Genomic DNA, 17,343 nt, shown 5'->3' with positions numbered 1-17,343 from the left:
CTGAGTGAGCCTTTGCCTTTGAAAGAGACGACGCTTGTATTAGAATGTCGTCCAAGTACGGTACTACTGCAATGCCCCTTGGTCTTAGAACCGCTAGAAGGGATCTGAGTACCTTTGTGAAAATCCTTGGAGCAGTGGCTAACCCGAATGGGAGGGCCACAAACTGGTAATGTTTGTCCAGAAAGGCGAACCTTAGGAACTGATGATGTTCTTTGTGGATAGGGATATGTAGAAACGCATCCTTTAGATCCACGGTAGTCATACATTGACCTTCCTGAATTGTGGGTAGAATCGTTCGAATGGTTTCCATCTTGAACGATGGTACTCTGAGAAATTTGTTTAGGATCTTTAAATTCAGGATTGGTCTGAAAGTTCCCTCTTTTTTGGGAACTACAAACAGATTTGAGTAAAATCCCATTCCTTGTTCCGCCGTTGGAACTGGGTGTATCACTCCCATCTTTAACAGGTCTTCTACACAATGTAAGAATGCCTGTCTCTTTATTTGGTTTGAGGATAAGTGAGACATGTGGAACCTTCCCCTTGGGGGTAGTTCCTTGAATTCTAGAAGATAACCCTGAGAAACTATTTCTAGCGTCCAGGGATCCTGAACATCTCTTGCCCAAGCCTGAGCAAAGAGAGAGAGTCTGCCCCCCACTAGATCCGGTCCCGGATCGGGGGCTACTCCTTCATGCTGTTTTGTTAGCAGCGGCAGGCTTCTTGGCCTGCTTACCCTTGTTCCAGCCTTGCATCGGTTTCCAGGCTGGTTTGGTCTGTGAGGTATTACCCTCTTGCTTAGAGGATGCAGAATTAGAGCCCGGTCCATTCCTGAAATTACGAAAGGAACGAAAATTAGACTTATTCTTGGCTTTAAAAGGCCTATCTTGTGGGAGGGCGTGGCCCTTTCCCCCAGTGATGTCTGAGATAATCTCTTTCAATTCTGGCCCAAAGAGAGTTTTACCCTTGAAGGCGATATTAAGCAATTTTGTCTTGGATGATACATCCGCTGACCAAGATTTTAGCCAAAGTGCTCTGCGCGTCACAATTGCAAACCCTGAATTTTTCGCCGCTAATCTAGCTATTTGCAAAGCGGCATCTAAAATAAAAGCGTTAGCCAACTTAAGTGCGTGAACTCTGTCCATAACCTCCTCATATGGAGTCTCTCTACTGAGCGACTTTTCTAGTTCCTCGAACCAGAACCACGCTGCTGTAGTGACAGGAACAATGCACGAAATGGGTTGAAGAAGGTAACCTTGCTGTACAAAAATCTTTTTAAGCAAACCCTCCAATTTTTTATCCATAGGATCTTTGAAAGCACAATTATCCTCGATAGGAATAGTAGTGCGCTTGTTTAGAGTAGAAGCTGCCCGCCATAAGTCCTTTCTGGGGTCGACCATAGGAAATAATTTCTTAAATATAGGAGGGGGAACAAAAAGGTATGCCGGGCTTCTCCCATTCCTTATTCACTATGTCCGCCACCCGCTTGGGTATAGGAAAAGCGTCGGGGTGCACCGGAACCTCTAGGAACTTGTCCATCTTGCATAATTTTTCTGGAATGACCAGGTTGTCACAATCATCCAGAGTAGATAACACCTCCTTAAGCAGTGCGCGGAGATGTTCTAATTTAAATTTAAATGTCACAACATCAGGTTCAGCCTGTTGGGAAATTTTTCCTGAATCTGAAATTTCCCCATCTGACAAAACCTCCCTCATGGCCCCTTCAGATTGGTGTGAGGGTATGACAGAACAATTATCATCAGCGCCCTCCTGCTCTTCAGTGTTTAAAACAGAGCAATCGCGCTTTCTCTGATATGCAGGCATTTTGGATAAAATATTTGCTATGGAGTTATCCATTACAGCAGTCAATTGTTGCATGGTAATAAGCATTGGCGCGCTAGAAGTACTAGGTGCCTCCTGCGTGGGCAAAACTGGTGTAGACACAGAAGGAGATGATGTAGAACCATGTCTACTCCCTTCATCTGATGAATCATCTTGGGCAACTTCATTATCTGTGACAGTACTGTCCTTACTTTGTTTGGATGCTTTGGCACAATTATCACATAATTTAGAAGGGGGAGACACATTGACTTTCATACATATAGAACATAGCTTATCTGAAGGCACAGACATGTTAAACAGGCTTAAACTTGTCAGTAAAACACAAAAACCGTTTTAAAACAAAACCGTTACTGTCTCTTTAAATTTTAAACAGAGCACACTTTATTACTGAATATGTGAAAAAATATGAAGGAATTGTTCAAAATTTACCAAAATTTCACCACAGTGTCTTAAAGCATTAAAAATATTGCACACCAATTTTCAGAGCTTTAACCCTTAAAATAACGAAACCGGAGCCGGTTACAGTTTTAACCCCTCTACAGTCCCAGCTACAGCCTTTGCTGCGACTTTACCAAGCCCAGAGGGGAATACGATACCAAATGACGCCTTCTAGGAACTTTTCCAACTATCTTCAGGTCCTCACACATGCATCTGCATGTCTTGCTCTCAAAAACAACTGCGCAGTAATGGTACGAAAATGAGGCTCAGCCTACAACTGGGAAGGCCCTTCCTGACTGGAAAAGGTGTCTAACATAGTGCCTGACGTTAAAAAACGTTCCCCAAGTTTATAAGTGTGAAATACCAGCATAAACATGTATAAAATGCCCAAATAAAGCAATCGATTTTGCCCATAAAAGTGTCTACCAGTTTTATAGCCCATATTAAGCCCTTTATTCTGCTTGAGACTAAGAAAATGGCTTACTGGCCCCCATGAGGGGAAAAGACAGCCTTCCAGCATTACACAGTCTTGTTAGAAATATGGCTAGTCATACCTTAAGCAGAAAAGTCTTAGTTACTGCTGCTAAAATCATCTTCCTCTCACAAACAGAATTCTTCATCTTTTTCTGTTTCAGAGTAAATAGTGCATACCAGTACTATTTTAAAATAACAAACTCTTGATAGTAGAATAAAAAACTACAACTAAACACCACATACTCTTAACCATCTCCGTGGAGATGTTGCCTGTGCAATGGCAAAGAGAATGACAGGGGTGGGCGGAGCCTAGGAGGGACTATATGGCCAGCTTTGCTGGGACTCTTTGCCATTTCCTGTTGGGAAAGAGATATTCCCACAAGTAAGGATGACGCCGTGGACCGGACACACCAATGTTGGAGAAAATGGAGTTTCATGTCCCTTTAAAACAAATTGGCATTCTATTACTGCAATTATTTTTCCAATAGCCAAACTACACCCACCATTTGCCTTATTTGGAGGGGCCAATCTGGGCTTTAGTCCACAGACAACACTGTCATCATGCATAAAATGCATTGTTTTGCAGCTGATAAAGCAAACTAGGGAAAGATATGTAACAGAGTTATCCTTAATGATTCACCAGGGCGCATATTAAGTTTTGAGAATTCGAAAATCCCCAATTTTCAGAGATAAATTACATGAAAAGAAGGCAAAACAAATAATAAATGTTGCAAATGGGTTTCATTACATAGAACTAAACATTTTATATAAAAACTCCATCCTTTTAGTAAAGAAATGCTTTTGAGAATTATTTCTAAACCTACTAGATTCCAACGTCCTATTGTGACCTTTTAGTCTTCCGTGGCTTTATTATTGTGAAACCTTTTATCCACTGCTTTATTATATTAATTAATCGTTAAATCTTCCCCTTTCTTTATTATTTGCGTCAACACAGAGTTGTGCACAATATTTGAGTAGTATCATAGTCTTAAAGGGAGAGAGTGATAATGTGTTCCCAATGATACATTTTACCTGCTGTAGTGTATTAAATTGTTAACATATATCTTTACCTTTATTTCGTCATTTGAAATAGCAGCTGTTGACTATTGAAACCTATACTGTAAAATGTCAATACTATAGTAATTGACACCAAAAAACTAAGTAAATAAAAGCCAGAAGATTAAATCACACCCCCAGTGGGGGTGGGTGGGAGAGAGAGTACTAAAATTTTAATTTCCAATTGTTTTCAATAAGAATTGGGTTTTGTCTATATAGACAAGATAAGATAAAGATGTGTTTGTGTGTGTATATAGAGAGATACCACGGTCTGCTCTCCAAGCAAGCTCAGCCAATTTGAATAGGTTGTTACACCAAAGCGCAAAAAATCCCCAAGCTTTTCAATGTGCAAAAATAGATCTAAAGGAGTACTTTAAAATAAAATAAAAAATACCCTGCAGCTTGTGTAACAAGTCATTGGAAACACATTAAGGGAAATACAATTTTACAGCCTCCTGCACCCTTTCTATATCATGCAGCAGGAACAGTAAACAAAGTTATTTTAAAATGAATAGTGTTTCTAGCTACTTTGAAATGGCTGCCAAGCTCCACCCACTGATGACATCACTATCTGGTCTGTATCTAGACACTCTGGACAATAGCATTGACAGTCTGTTGAATCTAACTAGTGAGTATTTTGTGATTGGATGTCATATGCAGCCCAGATCGTGATGTCATCAGTGGGCGGAGCTTGGCAGCCATTTCAAAGTGGCCAGAAACAATATTAATTTTAAAATAACTTATTTACCAATACTGCTGCACGATATAAAAAGGCTTGCAGGAGGCTATTTGCTGCTTAATCTAAGGTAAGACGTTAAAATGACCAAAGGTGTAGAGTGTCAGTAAAGATACAACTGTTTAAGACAAATAGATCAGTTTAATACATACCGAGAATCGGCGAGCGTACGGGGCAATACTGTGTTTTCACAGCATCTGGATCTGGTATGAACAGACTGAGGTTTGTGTACACATCTTGGGTTTTTGAGTAGTCCCAGTACGGATAAGATCCAAACCACCCACGCAGAGTGTTTGTTGCTCCGCGTCGATATAACATTAAAATAAACAAACACTGAGAAAAAAGTAAAAGGAGGAAAAAGTATGGCTTTTCTATCCGTGATAAATGCATTGTCCCCATCTGAGTCTAGCAGAACCAGATAAAACTATTTAGAATACTGGGTGTTGTATCAGATGCAAGAATGTATCTCCTCTTGAATGGCATTTTTTCACAAACAAAATATGAGAACATGGGAACATGCACAAGTACTCTTATGACAGGGCGCTCGGATCCTCATAATAACAATTATCTGAAAAAGAAAGAAAAGGGGCATTAAAATAACCTTTTTTTCCCCCTTTGTTGCATCTAAAAATAAATTAGTTTTTTTTTTTTTTTTTTTTTTTTAAATGGATGTTACAGCAAAGAGGGGAAAAATGTAATGCTTGCGAGGTTTGCCACTTTCCACCAATAGAGCAATGAGCTTTAAGCGAGTTTATGGAGGATTGGAGAAATCCACCAAGAAAAATACACATATAGCACTCAAGAGCTATTAATATATGTATATAACAGCAAATTGTGATGAAATAACTGTCTGTTATTCACTACAAATGATTAGGTTGATAATCATGGAGGTGAAAAAAGGGGGGGGGGGGAGATAATAAAATATAACTTTTTTTTACATATTTACTTAAAAGGGGGAAAAACAAACAATTAAAAACACACACAATATAGACTCATGCGTAAAGTAACCTTGTATATCAGATTGCCCTTTGTGAATAGGGAATACGTTTGAGACCAGTAAAGGAATCCGGACTAAAGGTGGTGTTGGTAACAGTTGGTCTCCAGATGTACTAATTACATAGCTACACGATTATAAATATAATAGCACGGTTGATGAAACTGATTGATCAAAATTGATCTAGATTATATGTCATAAACTCATTGCAATTTGGTTCACTATCATAGATTAAACAAGTATACGTCCAGTATCAGTCTAGTGTATTTAATAGTTTTACAACCTAGCTCAAATCTGGTCTATATAGATTAAATCTATCTGCTGACCATTACAGTTATACCGCAGGTTGCTAGTATCAGTGGTATAGTCATATAAATTATATATAATCATTATAGATTTAATTATGGAAATAATACATATATATAATATAGCATTGCATATGATACCACAACTTTGATAGTACACTGAATTTGTTTGGACAACAGTAGTATATGTTAGGTTTGCATTGCTAGCTTCATTGATGTTTTTGTATATTAATTACATGTACATATGGGTGGTTTGACTATAAGTTTGGCAGTTTGTGCTCTTTATGAGTCTTACTGCAACGATGTGTTTAACCTTGCAAAATGTATGTGTTTCTTTATATTTTTACACCACTCTGAAAGTTTATGTATTGATATCTGTCTGTTTATAAATATTTTTGGCAGCACTCTGTCAACTTATAATCTATATATAGATTTTATAAATATATTTAAGTATAGGTATTACAGATCTTATAAATATATTTAAGTATAGGTATTACAACAAAGATTGTCTATATGGAATATATTTGTGTTCAATCTATACATTGGAATTACAATTATGATGGTATTTTAACTATATTGTGATCTAGTTAGAGTGCCTGATATTTTGTTTTCTGAATCAATACAATTATAGTTGTTTTTGTTAAGGAATAATACCCAATTTGTATATAGAATAAATCTATTTTGTAAGAAATAGAGACAGTGTTGCAAGGATTGTTGAATGTGTGTTTGATTCAACCCTTTGAAAAAGCCGGGTGTACCGGCGAAACATGTTAGGGACTTAGGAGTCAAGGAGAACTCCCTTTTTTAATTAGCCGCAATTGAGACTTAGAAAAACTTATTTAAAACCTAGTAATATCTTAGTAATAAGACCGTATAAGAACCGGATACCTTTATTAAATATAACACATTATTACAAACAGCTTCTTAGAACACTTGTTAAAACTGACAAAGGCAGCGTTTGAATTTAAAAACCTATAGGTAATTGGGCAGTAAAGTTTCACTAACAACATAGCTGAACGATTTACTTAAAGGGCCATAATACCCAAATGTTTAAACACTTGAAAGTGATGCAGCATAGCTGTAAAAAGCTGACTAGAAAATATCTCCTGAACATCTCTATGTAAAAAAGAAAGATATTTTACCTCAAAAGTTCCTCAGTAGCCACATCCCATTGTAAAGGACTTCTAAGCAGCATTTTAGTATGTCTGTCCTGGGACAGCTGAAAGGATGAGCCTCGTGAACTCTCACATTATTTTACCAATCAGGTAAAGGAAGCTTACTATGAAATCTCATGAGAGTTAAGTCAAATCTCATGAGATCACAGTAAGAGTTCATGACCTCAGCACTGCTGATGCTGATTGGCTGCTGTTCATTTCTTCATTTTTTTTACCTGCAGCTGGGAACAGCTGAGTATAACTTTTTACACAGAACTTAATCTGCTGAGCTAGTGAGGTAAAATATCTTCCTTTTGTACATAGAGATGCTCAGGTGATATTTTCCTGTCAGCTTTTTACAGTTATACTGCATCAGTTTCAAGTGATTTAGCATATGAGTATTATGTCCCTTTAACAATTTAAAAACAAACAAATGAGACTCTGAACAATAGAATGACTACACTTTATGGTTACGTATTCAATTGAGTGCATAATGTGGCTGTATTTATATTTAAAGTGCTGAGATAGTAGTACACAAACCGCAATTCCGGCGACTACACAAACTCCAGCAAGTTAACATTTGAAATAGCAAGCTATTAGCAAACAAACCTATATTACAAAATTCATAAGATTAATATATCTATTGCACATCATACATTTGCACAATTAAGAATGATATTGTGCAAACAGTTGACCTTATCTATAAATCTATTAAAACGTTATATTTAGTAGCTTGTACTTCAATAGCAGTGACACAACTGCAGCTCCTTTAGGCACTCATTAACAAGTATACACTAATACAACAAAATACAGGTGGCCCTTGTTTTACAACGGTTCAATTTACACCGTTTCAGAATAACAACCTTTTTTTCCAGTCATGTGACTGCTATTGAAAAGCATTGAGAAGCAGTGCATTTATTAAAATAGCCAGTAGGTGGAGCTGTCCGCTTGTGTTGCAGCAAAGCCAAGCAAGCTGAAATTAATCAGTTTAACCAGGCCTGAGCTATCGAGCAGATTTCAAAGGAACAAGATCTTCCTGTCTATAACTCAGTCCAGATTGGAATTCATAGAAATAACTGTTTGCAGAAAAATGCAAGTGATGTCTGTGTTGTGTGATTATTTTATTAGGTTTATAATGCTGTTTAGCAAATGTTTTACTTCATTTAATTATATATTCTGTGTTGTGTGATTATTTTATTAGGTTTATAATGCTGTTTAGCATTTAAAGTCTTCATTTCAAAGCTTTAAAAATAATGTATTAGGTGTTACTTATGACAATTTTGAGAGGGGCCTGGAACCTATCTCCCTCACTTCCCATTGACTTACATTATAAACTGGGTTTCAATTTACAACGGTTTCAATTTACAACCATTCCTTCTGGAACCTAAGCCTGGCGTAAACTGAGGGCTACCTGTATGTGCAATGCAATTTAATGAAACTCCAATATACAATTCATAAGCATGACATTATGACTATATTAGTATGTGGCAACAGTGAATAAGCTACAACTGGAATTACAACTCCAAAATAATATACACATTGAATCAAACACACATTCAACAATCCTTGCAACACTGTCTCTATTTCTTACAAAATAGATTTATTCTATATACAAATTGGGTATTATTCCTTAACAAAAACAACTATAATTGTATTGATTCAGAAAACAAAATATCAGGCACTCTAACTAGATCACAATATAGTTAAAATACCATCATAATTGTAATTCCAATGTATAGATTGAACACAAATATATTCCATATAGACAATCTTTGTTGTAATACCTATACTTAAATATATTTATAAGATCTGTAATACCTATACTTAAATATATTTATAAAATCTATATATAGATTATAAGTTGACAGAGTGCTGCCAAAAATATTTATAAACAGACAGATATCAATACATAAACTTTCAGAGTGGTGTAAAAATATAAAGAAACACATACATTTTGCAAGGTTAAACACATAGTTGCAGAAAGACTCATAAAGAGCACAAACTGCCAAACTTATAGTCAAACCACCCATATGTACATGTAATTAATATACAAAAACATCAATGAAGCTAGCAATGCAAACCTAACATATACTACTGTTGTCCAAACAAATTCAGTGTACTATCAAAGTTGTGGTATCATATGCAATGCTATATTATATATATCTATTATTTCCATAATTAAATCTATAATGATTATATATAATTTATATGACTATACCACTGATACTAGCAACCTGCGGTATAACTGTAATGGTCAGCAGATAGATTTAATCTATACAGACCAGATTTGAGCTAGGTTGTAAAACTATTAAGTACACTAGATCGATACTGGACGTATACTTGTTTAATCTATGATAGTGAACCAAATTGAAATGAGTTTATGACATATAATCTAGATCAATCAGTTTCATCAACCGTGCTATTATATTTATAATTGTGTACCTATGTAATTAGTACATCTAGAGACCAACTGTTACCAACACCACCTTTAGTCCGGATTCCTTTACTGGTCTCAAACGTATTCCCTATTCACAAAGGGCAATCTGATATACAGATATACAAGGTTACTTTACGCATGAGACGATATTGTGTGTGTTTTTAATTGTTTGTTTTTCCCCCTTTTAAGTAAATATGTAAATAAAAGTTATATTTTATTATCTCCCCCCCCCCCTTTTTTTCACCTCCATGATTATCAACCTAATCATTTGTAGTGAATAACAGACAGTTATTTCATCACAATTTGCTGTTATATACATATATTAATAGCTCTTGAGTGCTATATGTGTATCTTTCTTGGTGGATTTCTCCAATCCTCCATAAACTCGCTTAAAGTTTCAATAATACACAGCACCACCAACTTATTTACTCTGTATTGACAGAGTTTACAATAACTTAACATGTAGATTTATTTTTTAAGTTTTATTAGTTTAAATATTGACAAAAGTAGTGTTTAAGCCCATGTACACAGGCCAAAATGTTTAAGGAAAGAAATATACCTATCCATCTATCCTTATAACTATCTATCATAACTCTTTCCATCTATCCCTATCTTTCTGCAGTGTAGGATCCCCTCTAACCCTCCAACCTCCCTTATCCCCCTCAAACAGCTCTCTAACCCTCCCCCCTCTAACAATTACCGCCATCTTAAGTACCGGCAGCTGTCTGCCAGTACCTATAAACCCCTTTTTAATTTCTGTAGTGTAGTGGTCCTACCACCTCCCCCCCTCCCACGATTGCAGTTTGGTACCCCCCAGTACCCCCAAACCCCTTTTCTGTAGTGTAGCTGCCCCATCCCTCCCTGTCCCATTTTTTTCTTTAACAATCCCATCTCTGTAGTGTAGCTGCCCCATCCCTCCCTGTCCCTTTTTTTTTGTGAAACAACCCATTTTCTGTAGTGTAGCTGCCCCATCCCCCCCTGTCCATCTTTTTTCTGCATCAACCCCTTTTCTGTAGTGTAGCTGCTCCATCCTTCCCTGTCCCTTTTTTTGTAGCAACCCCTTTTCTGTACTGTAGCTGCCCCATTCCTTCCTATCCTTTTTTTCTGTATCAACCCCTTTTCTGTAGTGTAGCTGCCCCATCCCTCCCTGTCCCTTTTTTCTGTAGCAACCCCTTCTCTGTACTGTAGCTGCCCCATCCCTTCCTATCCTTTTTTTCTGTATCAACCCTTTTCTGTAGTCTAGCTACCCCATCCCTCCCTGTCCCTTTTTTCTGTATCAACCCCTTCTCTGTACTGTAGCTGCCCCATCCCTTCCTATCCTTTTTTTCTGAATCAACCCCTTTTCTGTAGTGTAGCTGCCCCATCCCTCCCTGTCCCTTTTTTTCTTCTTCTTCAACAACCCCTTATCTGTAGTGTAGCTGCCCCATTCCTCTCTGTCCATTTTTTCTGTATCAACCACTTTTCTCTAGTCTAGCTGCCCCATCCTTCCCTGTACCTTTTTTTTGTAGCAACCCCTTTACTGTAGTGTAGCTGCCCCATCCCTCCCTTTCCCTTTTTTTTGTGTAGCAACCCATATTCTATAGTGTAGCTGCTCCATCCTTCCCTGTCCCTTTTTTCTGTATAAACCCCTTTTCTGTAGTGAAGCTGCCCCATCCCTCCCTATCCCTTTTTTCTGTATAAACCCCTTTTCTGTACTGTAGCTGTCCCATCCTTCCCTGTCCCTTTTTTTGTATCAACCCCTTTTCTGTAGTGTAGCTGCCCCATCCCTCCCTATCCCTTTTTTTGTTCTGTAGCAACCCCTTCCCTGTACTGTAGCTGCCCCATCCCTCCCTATCCCTTTTTTTCTGTAACAACCCCTTTTCTGTAGTGTAGCTACCCCATCCCTCCCTATCCCTTTTTTTTCTGTAACAACCCCTTTTCTGTAGTGTAGCTGCCCCATCCCTCCCTGTCCCTTTGTTTTTCCTGTAGCAACCCCTTTTCTGTACTGTAGCTGCCCCATCCTTCCCTGTCCCTTTTTTTTGTAGCAACCCATTTTCTGTAGTGTAGCTGCCCCATCCCCCCTGTCCCTTTTTTCTGTATCAACCCCTTTTCTGTAGTGTAGCTGCCCCATCCCTCCCTTTCCCATTTTTGTGTAGCAACCCCTTTTCTGTAGTGTAGCTGCCCCATCCCTCCCTTTCCCATTTTTGTGTAGCAACCCCTTTTCTGTAGTGTAGCTGCCCCATCCCTCTCTTTTACCTTTTTTTCTGTATCAACCCCTTTTCTGTAGTGTAGCTGCCCCATCCCTCTCTTTTACCTTTTTTTCTGTATGAGCTGCCCACTTTTCGTATCCATTGTTTAAACCATACCTAGGAAATCTCATGAGCAGAAATGTACTTCTGGGAGCTAGCTGCTGATTGCTGGTTGCACAGATATGCATCTTGTCCTTGGCTCACCTGGTGTATTCAGCTAGCTCCCAGTAGTGCATTGCTGCTCCTTCAACAATGGATACCAAGAAAATGAAACAGATTTGATAATAGAACTAAATAAGTTTAAAATTGTATGCTCTGTCTGAATTATGAAAGAATATTTTTCAGATTAATATCAATGAATATATTTATACATAAAAGGTGTTTGGTTGATTACACACGATTATGTTTTCTTTTTGCATTTTTTTTTTTTTTTTTACTTGAAATATCAATGCCCCCAAACTATTATGTACACTGTCACAGAAGAATGATGTCACCCTAAATCATTGCACATGTGTGGGGTAAAAATGCTAACTTAGATATAGGCAATAGGCATTTAAAGGGGCCCTAACTGGCCTCAGCAGAGAAGATAAGGACACCACAGGTTCTAACCTAGGGAAACTAGCATTGATTACTTTATGGAGACAGCTTTACACTTATTTCTTAGGCTAATCATTGCTTTTAATACAGGATGTCATCCAGGCTTTATTTAGTGTGTGACACCGATTCAAACAAGGGCTTTTCAAGTAAAACAAAAGCAATACAATTTAAACACAATGCATTCCTTATATAATGTTTTCATATTGATTTGACTATTAAACAGCATGTTAGGCCTGGTATATGTACAGAACTATCTGGATAAAATAATGATGCCATTTTTTTTATTTCATTTCTATAGTGGGCAGATATCTTGTGTAATACCTGCAACAAAAAAACATTATTAGTATGTTCACTGCTGAGTTATTTCACAGCTACATACAAAAGCCTTAAAGGGACAGGAAACCCCAAAATATTATTTCATGATTTGGATAGAACATATAATTTTAAATAACTTTCCAATTGACTTCTATTATCAAATTTGTTTCATTCTCTTGTTATCATTTGCTGAAGGAACAACATTACACTACTGGCAGCTAGCTGAACACATATAGTTAGCCAATCACAAGAGACAAATACAGGTAGCCCTCAGTTTACGCTGGGGCTTAGGTTCCAGAAGGAATGGTTGTAAATCGAAACTGTTGTAAATTGAAACACAGTTTATAATGTAAGTCAATGGGAAGTGAGGGAGTTAGGTTCCAGACCCCTCTCAAAATTGTCATAAGTAACACCTAATACATTATTTTTGAAGCTTTGAAATGAAGACTTTAAATGCTAAACAGCATTATAAACCTAATAAAATAATCACACAACACAGAATATATAATTAAACTAAGTTAAATGAACAAAAACATTTGCTAAACAGTAGAGCTGCAACAACTAATCGCCATAATCGATAATAATCGATTATGAAAATAGTTGTCAACGAATCTCATAATCGATTAGTTGGTTTGCTATTAGTTGGTCTGTGCACAACACCAGCTGCTTCACTCCACTGAGCTCCTGCACATGGTATTGTGTTTTATGGTTATGTCCTTAGCCTATTACGTCTACAGACGTATACTTTTCACTTTTTTCAAGACAGTATACGTTTACTACCACCCCTGGCTTATGTGCAACCCAGATATGAATCATCATTTGGATTGTTTATATCAAATCAGGTGGATTTGGAACTATGCTTTTCATGATATAGTGCCAAGCTTGTTATTTACACCTTGCCCCTAGATTGATGGGAGTTGTCTAAATTGATGTGCACTATTATCTGTTTGCACAATGATAAGCGGATTGCTTGCTATTGCTGATTATATGTACTGTATAAATAAATGTGTCAGGCTTTGTCATGTTATTGATATATAGTCCTTAGTGCTTTTGATTTGTTTTTATTGTTTTTTTTTATATTTTTACTCAATTGTGATATGTACCAGATTCATCCTTTATAAGTCTATATCTGTTACTTTTTTAGAGTGGGCTAGATATTTTCCCCTAACCTTATAGCTGGTTATTTACCATTGCGTATAGATATTCAAGATATTTTTTATGTTACAATGAAGTCAAGGGTTACTTTATTGAGAGGCCCCTTGCCAAGGTGGAGGTTCTACCTCTTTTCAGTTTTTGTTTTGCTTAATTATAAAACACTGCTCTGCTGCTTATAAATTGGACAAACAGTTGTGTTAATGTAAAGTTTTAGTCTGAAGTTTATATTTTTAACACTCCGTATGTGGAGTACAGGTGGCCCTCGTTTTACAACGGTTCAATTTACACCGTTTCAGAATAACAACCTTTTTTTCCAGTTATGTGACTGCTATTGAAAAGCATTGAGAAGCAGTGCATTTATTAAAATAGCCAGTAGTTGGAGCTGTCGGCTTGTGTTGCAGCAAAGCCAAGCAAGCTGAAATTAATCAATCAGTTTAACCAGACCTGAGCTATCGATCAGATTTCAAAGGAACAAGATCCTCCTGTCTATAACTTAGTCCAGATTCGAATGCATACAAAGAACTGTTTGCAGAAAAATGCAAGTGAAATCTGCGTTGTGTGATTATTTTATTAGGTTTATAATGTTGTCTAGCATTTAAAGTCTTCATTTCAAAGCTTTAAAAATAATGTATTAAGTGTTACTTATGACAATTTTGAGAGGGGCCTGGAACCTATCTCCCTCACTTCCCACTGACTTACATTATAAACTGGGTTTCAATTTACAACGGTTTCGATTTACAACCATTCCTTCTGGAACCTAACCCCGGCGTAAACTGAGGGCTACCTGTATATTTAAAATATAGGAAACAATTATTGATTCTTTTTTTTTATCCGATTAGTCGATTAATTGAAAAAATAATCGGCCGATTAATCGATTATGAAAATAATCATTAGTTGCAGCCCTACTAAACAGCATTATAAACCTAATAAAATAATTACACAACACAGACTTCACTTTTTCTGCAAACAGTTCTTTCTTTGCATTCCAATCTGGACTGATTTATAGACAGGAAGATCTTGTTTCTTTGAAATCTGCTCGATAGCTCAGGTCTGGTTAAACTGATTAATTTCAGCTTGCTTGGCTTTGCTGCAACACAAGCGGACAGCTCCACCTACTGGCTATTTTAATAAATGCACTGCTTTTCAATAGCAGTCACATGACTGGAAAAAAAGGTTGTTATTCTGAAACGGTGTAAATTGAACCGTTGTAAACCGAGGGCCACCTGTATGTGCAGGCACCAATCAGCAGCTAGCTCCCACTAGTGTAGAATATGTGCATATTATTTTTCAACAAGGGATACCAAGAGAACAAAGCACGTTTCAGAATGGAAGTGAATTTAAAAGTGTCTTAAAATGATATGCTCTGTCTGAATAGTGCAAGTTTAATTTTAACTTTCCTATCCCTTTAATACTATTTTGATATGAGCAACAAAGTTTAGCTACAATATGTGTAACATAATTCAATTTTTATTACAAAACATATTAGTTATAGTTTAATATAAAAAAATACAAATTATATTCCAAAGCCCCCCCCCCCCCCCCCTAAGGAGACTTCACAGCCCAGTAAAAGTTTTTGGGGTTTTGCAATACTCAAATAAATATGTATTGGCATTTCATTTGCTTTTTTTTTTGGTTGTTGTTATGGTCTCATTTTTCCACCAATGTTGTTTTTGGTTATTTTGTGTCCCTTGCAGCACAGAAAATCCCCAATGTCTGAGTAACTGCCAAAAAAACCTGCTTTACAACACTAAAGCTGTTCCCTCCCATTGAGTACCTGTCAGCCGGGCTAATTAATGTTATAGGGCTGCCACAGTCCGCAGGTGACACTGTCACATATAATAGAGTTAAAGATCCCAAACTTTTAACGGGACCTTTCATTAACCTCTAAATGTTGCAAGTTTTATTTTTTGTTTATTAAGTTTGATATCGTCGGTAATTTATACCATAATATTATATTAGTAGAATCAAAAGCAGAAAGGCCACAAGTACATAAAGGAAGCCCCAAAACCACCCCCACCCCGAACATGTATGGGGACCATTGGTCTCACCCTACCTTAGACACTTCACCCTCAGTGCAGCCAGGGGAACAACTTGAACTTCTCATCCGGTGTGCTGTACCTCTCAGTTCAGCCGAGTACTACAAGTCCCAGTATGCTTAGTGCTTCTCTCACCACTGTTACAACGGAGCCAGTAATCAAACAAACTACAATTCCCAGCATGCTTCACACCGCATCCGCCTCTTATTAACATAATAATAGAGGCATTTTAAGATACACTGTATCCAGCAGACGCTGCCCATTGATTGTCAGAAGTGAGCTCTATCTCAAGCAGCCTAGGGGTTAAAGCTATTTTGGAGACCTTTTACATCACATTCATAGACACCATTTTCTGAACAAGCAAACCTGAGATGGCAGGGTTAATTACTGCACATTGTTTAGCAATGCATATTATAGTATACTATTCCACAATAGCAACAAGGGAGACGCAATACTAGGGTTGCCAACTTTTTTTTTAAAGGGAATAAGAGAGACTAATTAATTGGCAAATTTAAAACAGGAGACAGACGCATTATACAGTAGTTACTGAAGAAAACACCTTAATTTACAGTTTGATTCAGTAAAATTCTTTATACAAATTATCTTCATTAACTTAGTCTAGCTTAAAGGGACAGTTTACTCAAATTTTTTCTCCCCTTTAATTTGTTCCTAATGAGCCACTTTACCTGCTGGAGTGTATTAAATTGTTTACAAGTATTTCCATTACCCTTATATTGGCATTTGAAATAGTTTATTTAGCCTGTTCTATCCCCACCCATCCTGAAAGTTTTTGGCCTTAATGCCAAGCTATAGATAAGCTGTGTTAACACAGCCAGTAGAAGAAATTACACTCCCAGTGGGTTATAGAAGAGATAAGGTAATAACATGTTAATTTTCCATTGTTCTCTCCAAGTATTGGTGATTGGTTTATGGACATATATAAGATAAATTAGCAGGTATATGTACACAATGTGATAAAGTAATGCTCAACCTATTTTATTAGGTTGTGGCTTCAAAACACAAAATCAGCCAATTCATATAAACAAATAAACCTTAAAAAATCAAATCTCATACATTTTATACTCTGCAGCTGGTAAAAAAGTAATTGGAAGCACATTAATGGAAAAACAATTTTATAGTACACTGTCCCTTTAATATTTTAATTTATCAACTTTGTGCAAATATGTGAATTCTAAGGCACAGTGGGATTAGAGACTTTAAGGGCCTGATTTATCATTGAATACAGCTGCAGGCTCGCATGAGCTGAGAGCTAAGAAGCAGGGGTCATCAGACCGCTTCTGCTTAACCCACTTTGCCACCTGTTATGTGGTGTAGACCGGGGAGATTGACAGCAGGGGGGAAACGTTGCACACTAGCCGTAGTGTGCAATTATAAATCCAGGGAAGCTATGCCGTGCGGACAGGGGTGAAGATGTACGCCACTGTCTGCCAGACTTTGATAAATTGTGCCCTAAATTGTCAGATACATCAAAATTATTAACTAAATAAGAGTAGAAGAGCACAATATTAAATGTTTAAAGTGAAGACTTGACAACACAAATAATGTTTGAGCTGATAAATAA

General features: G+C 37.1%; 1 protein-coding gene across 1 annotated transcript in view; it reads right to left on the bottom strand.

Moving 5' to 3' along the window:
- Positions 1–15,860, bottom strand: part of LOC128652871 (beta-1,4-galactosyltransferase 3) — a 290,331-nt gene extending 274,471 nt beyond the window's left edge. Inside the window, exons 1-2 of the mRNA XM_053705848.1 lie at positions 15,779–15,860; positions 4,693–5,108 (exon numbers count right to left, since the gene is read on the bottom strand). Coding sequence (XP_053561823.1) covers positions 4,693–4,939 — 247 coding nt within the window. The 5' untranslated portion in view covers positions 4,940–5,108; positions 15,779–15,860. The remainder of the gene's footprint in view (positions 1–4,692; positions 5,109–15,778) is intronic.
- Between the last annotated feature and the right edge of the window lie 1,483 nt (positions 15,861–17,343).

This window comes from Bombina bombina, chromosome 3 (assembly GCF_027579735.1).
Source record: "Bombina bombina isolate aBomBom1 chromosome 3, aBomBom1.pri, whole genome shotgun sequence".
NCBI classification, from domain to species: Eukaryota; Metazoa; Chordata; class Amphibia; order Anura; family Bombinatoridae; genus Bombina; species Bombina bombina.
The sequence above is the reverse complement of the archived record's forward strand: the minus strand, read 5'-3'. Positions and strand labels throughout refer to the sequence as shown.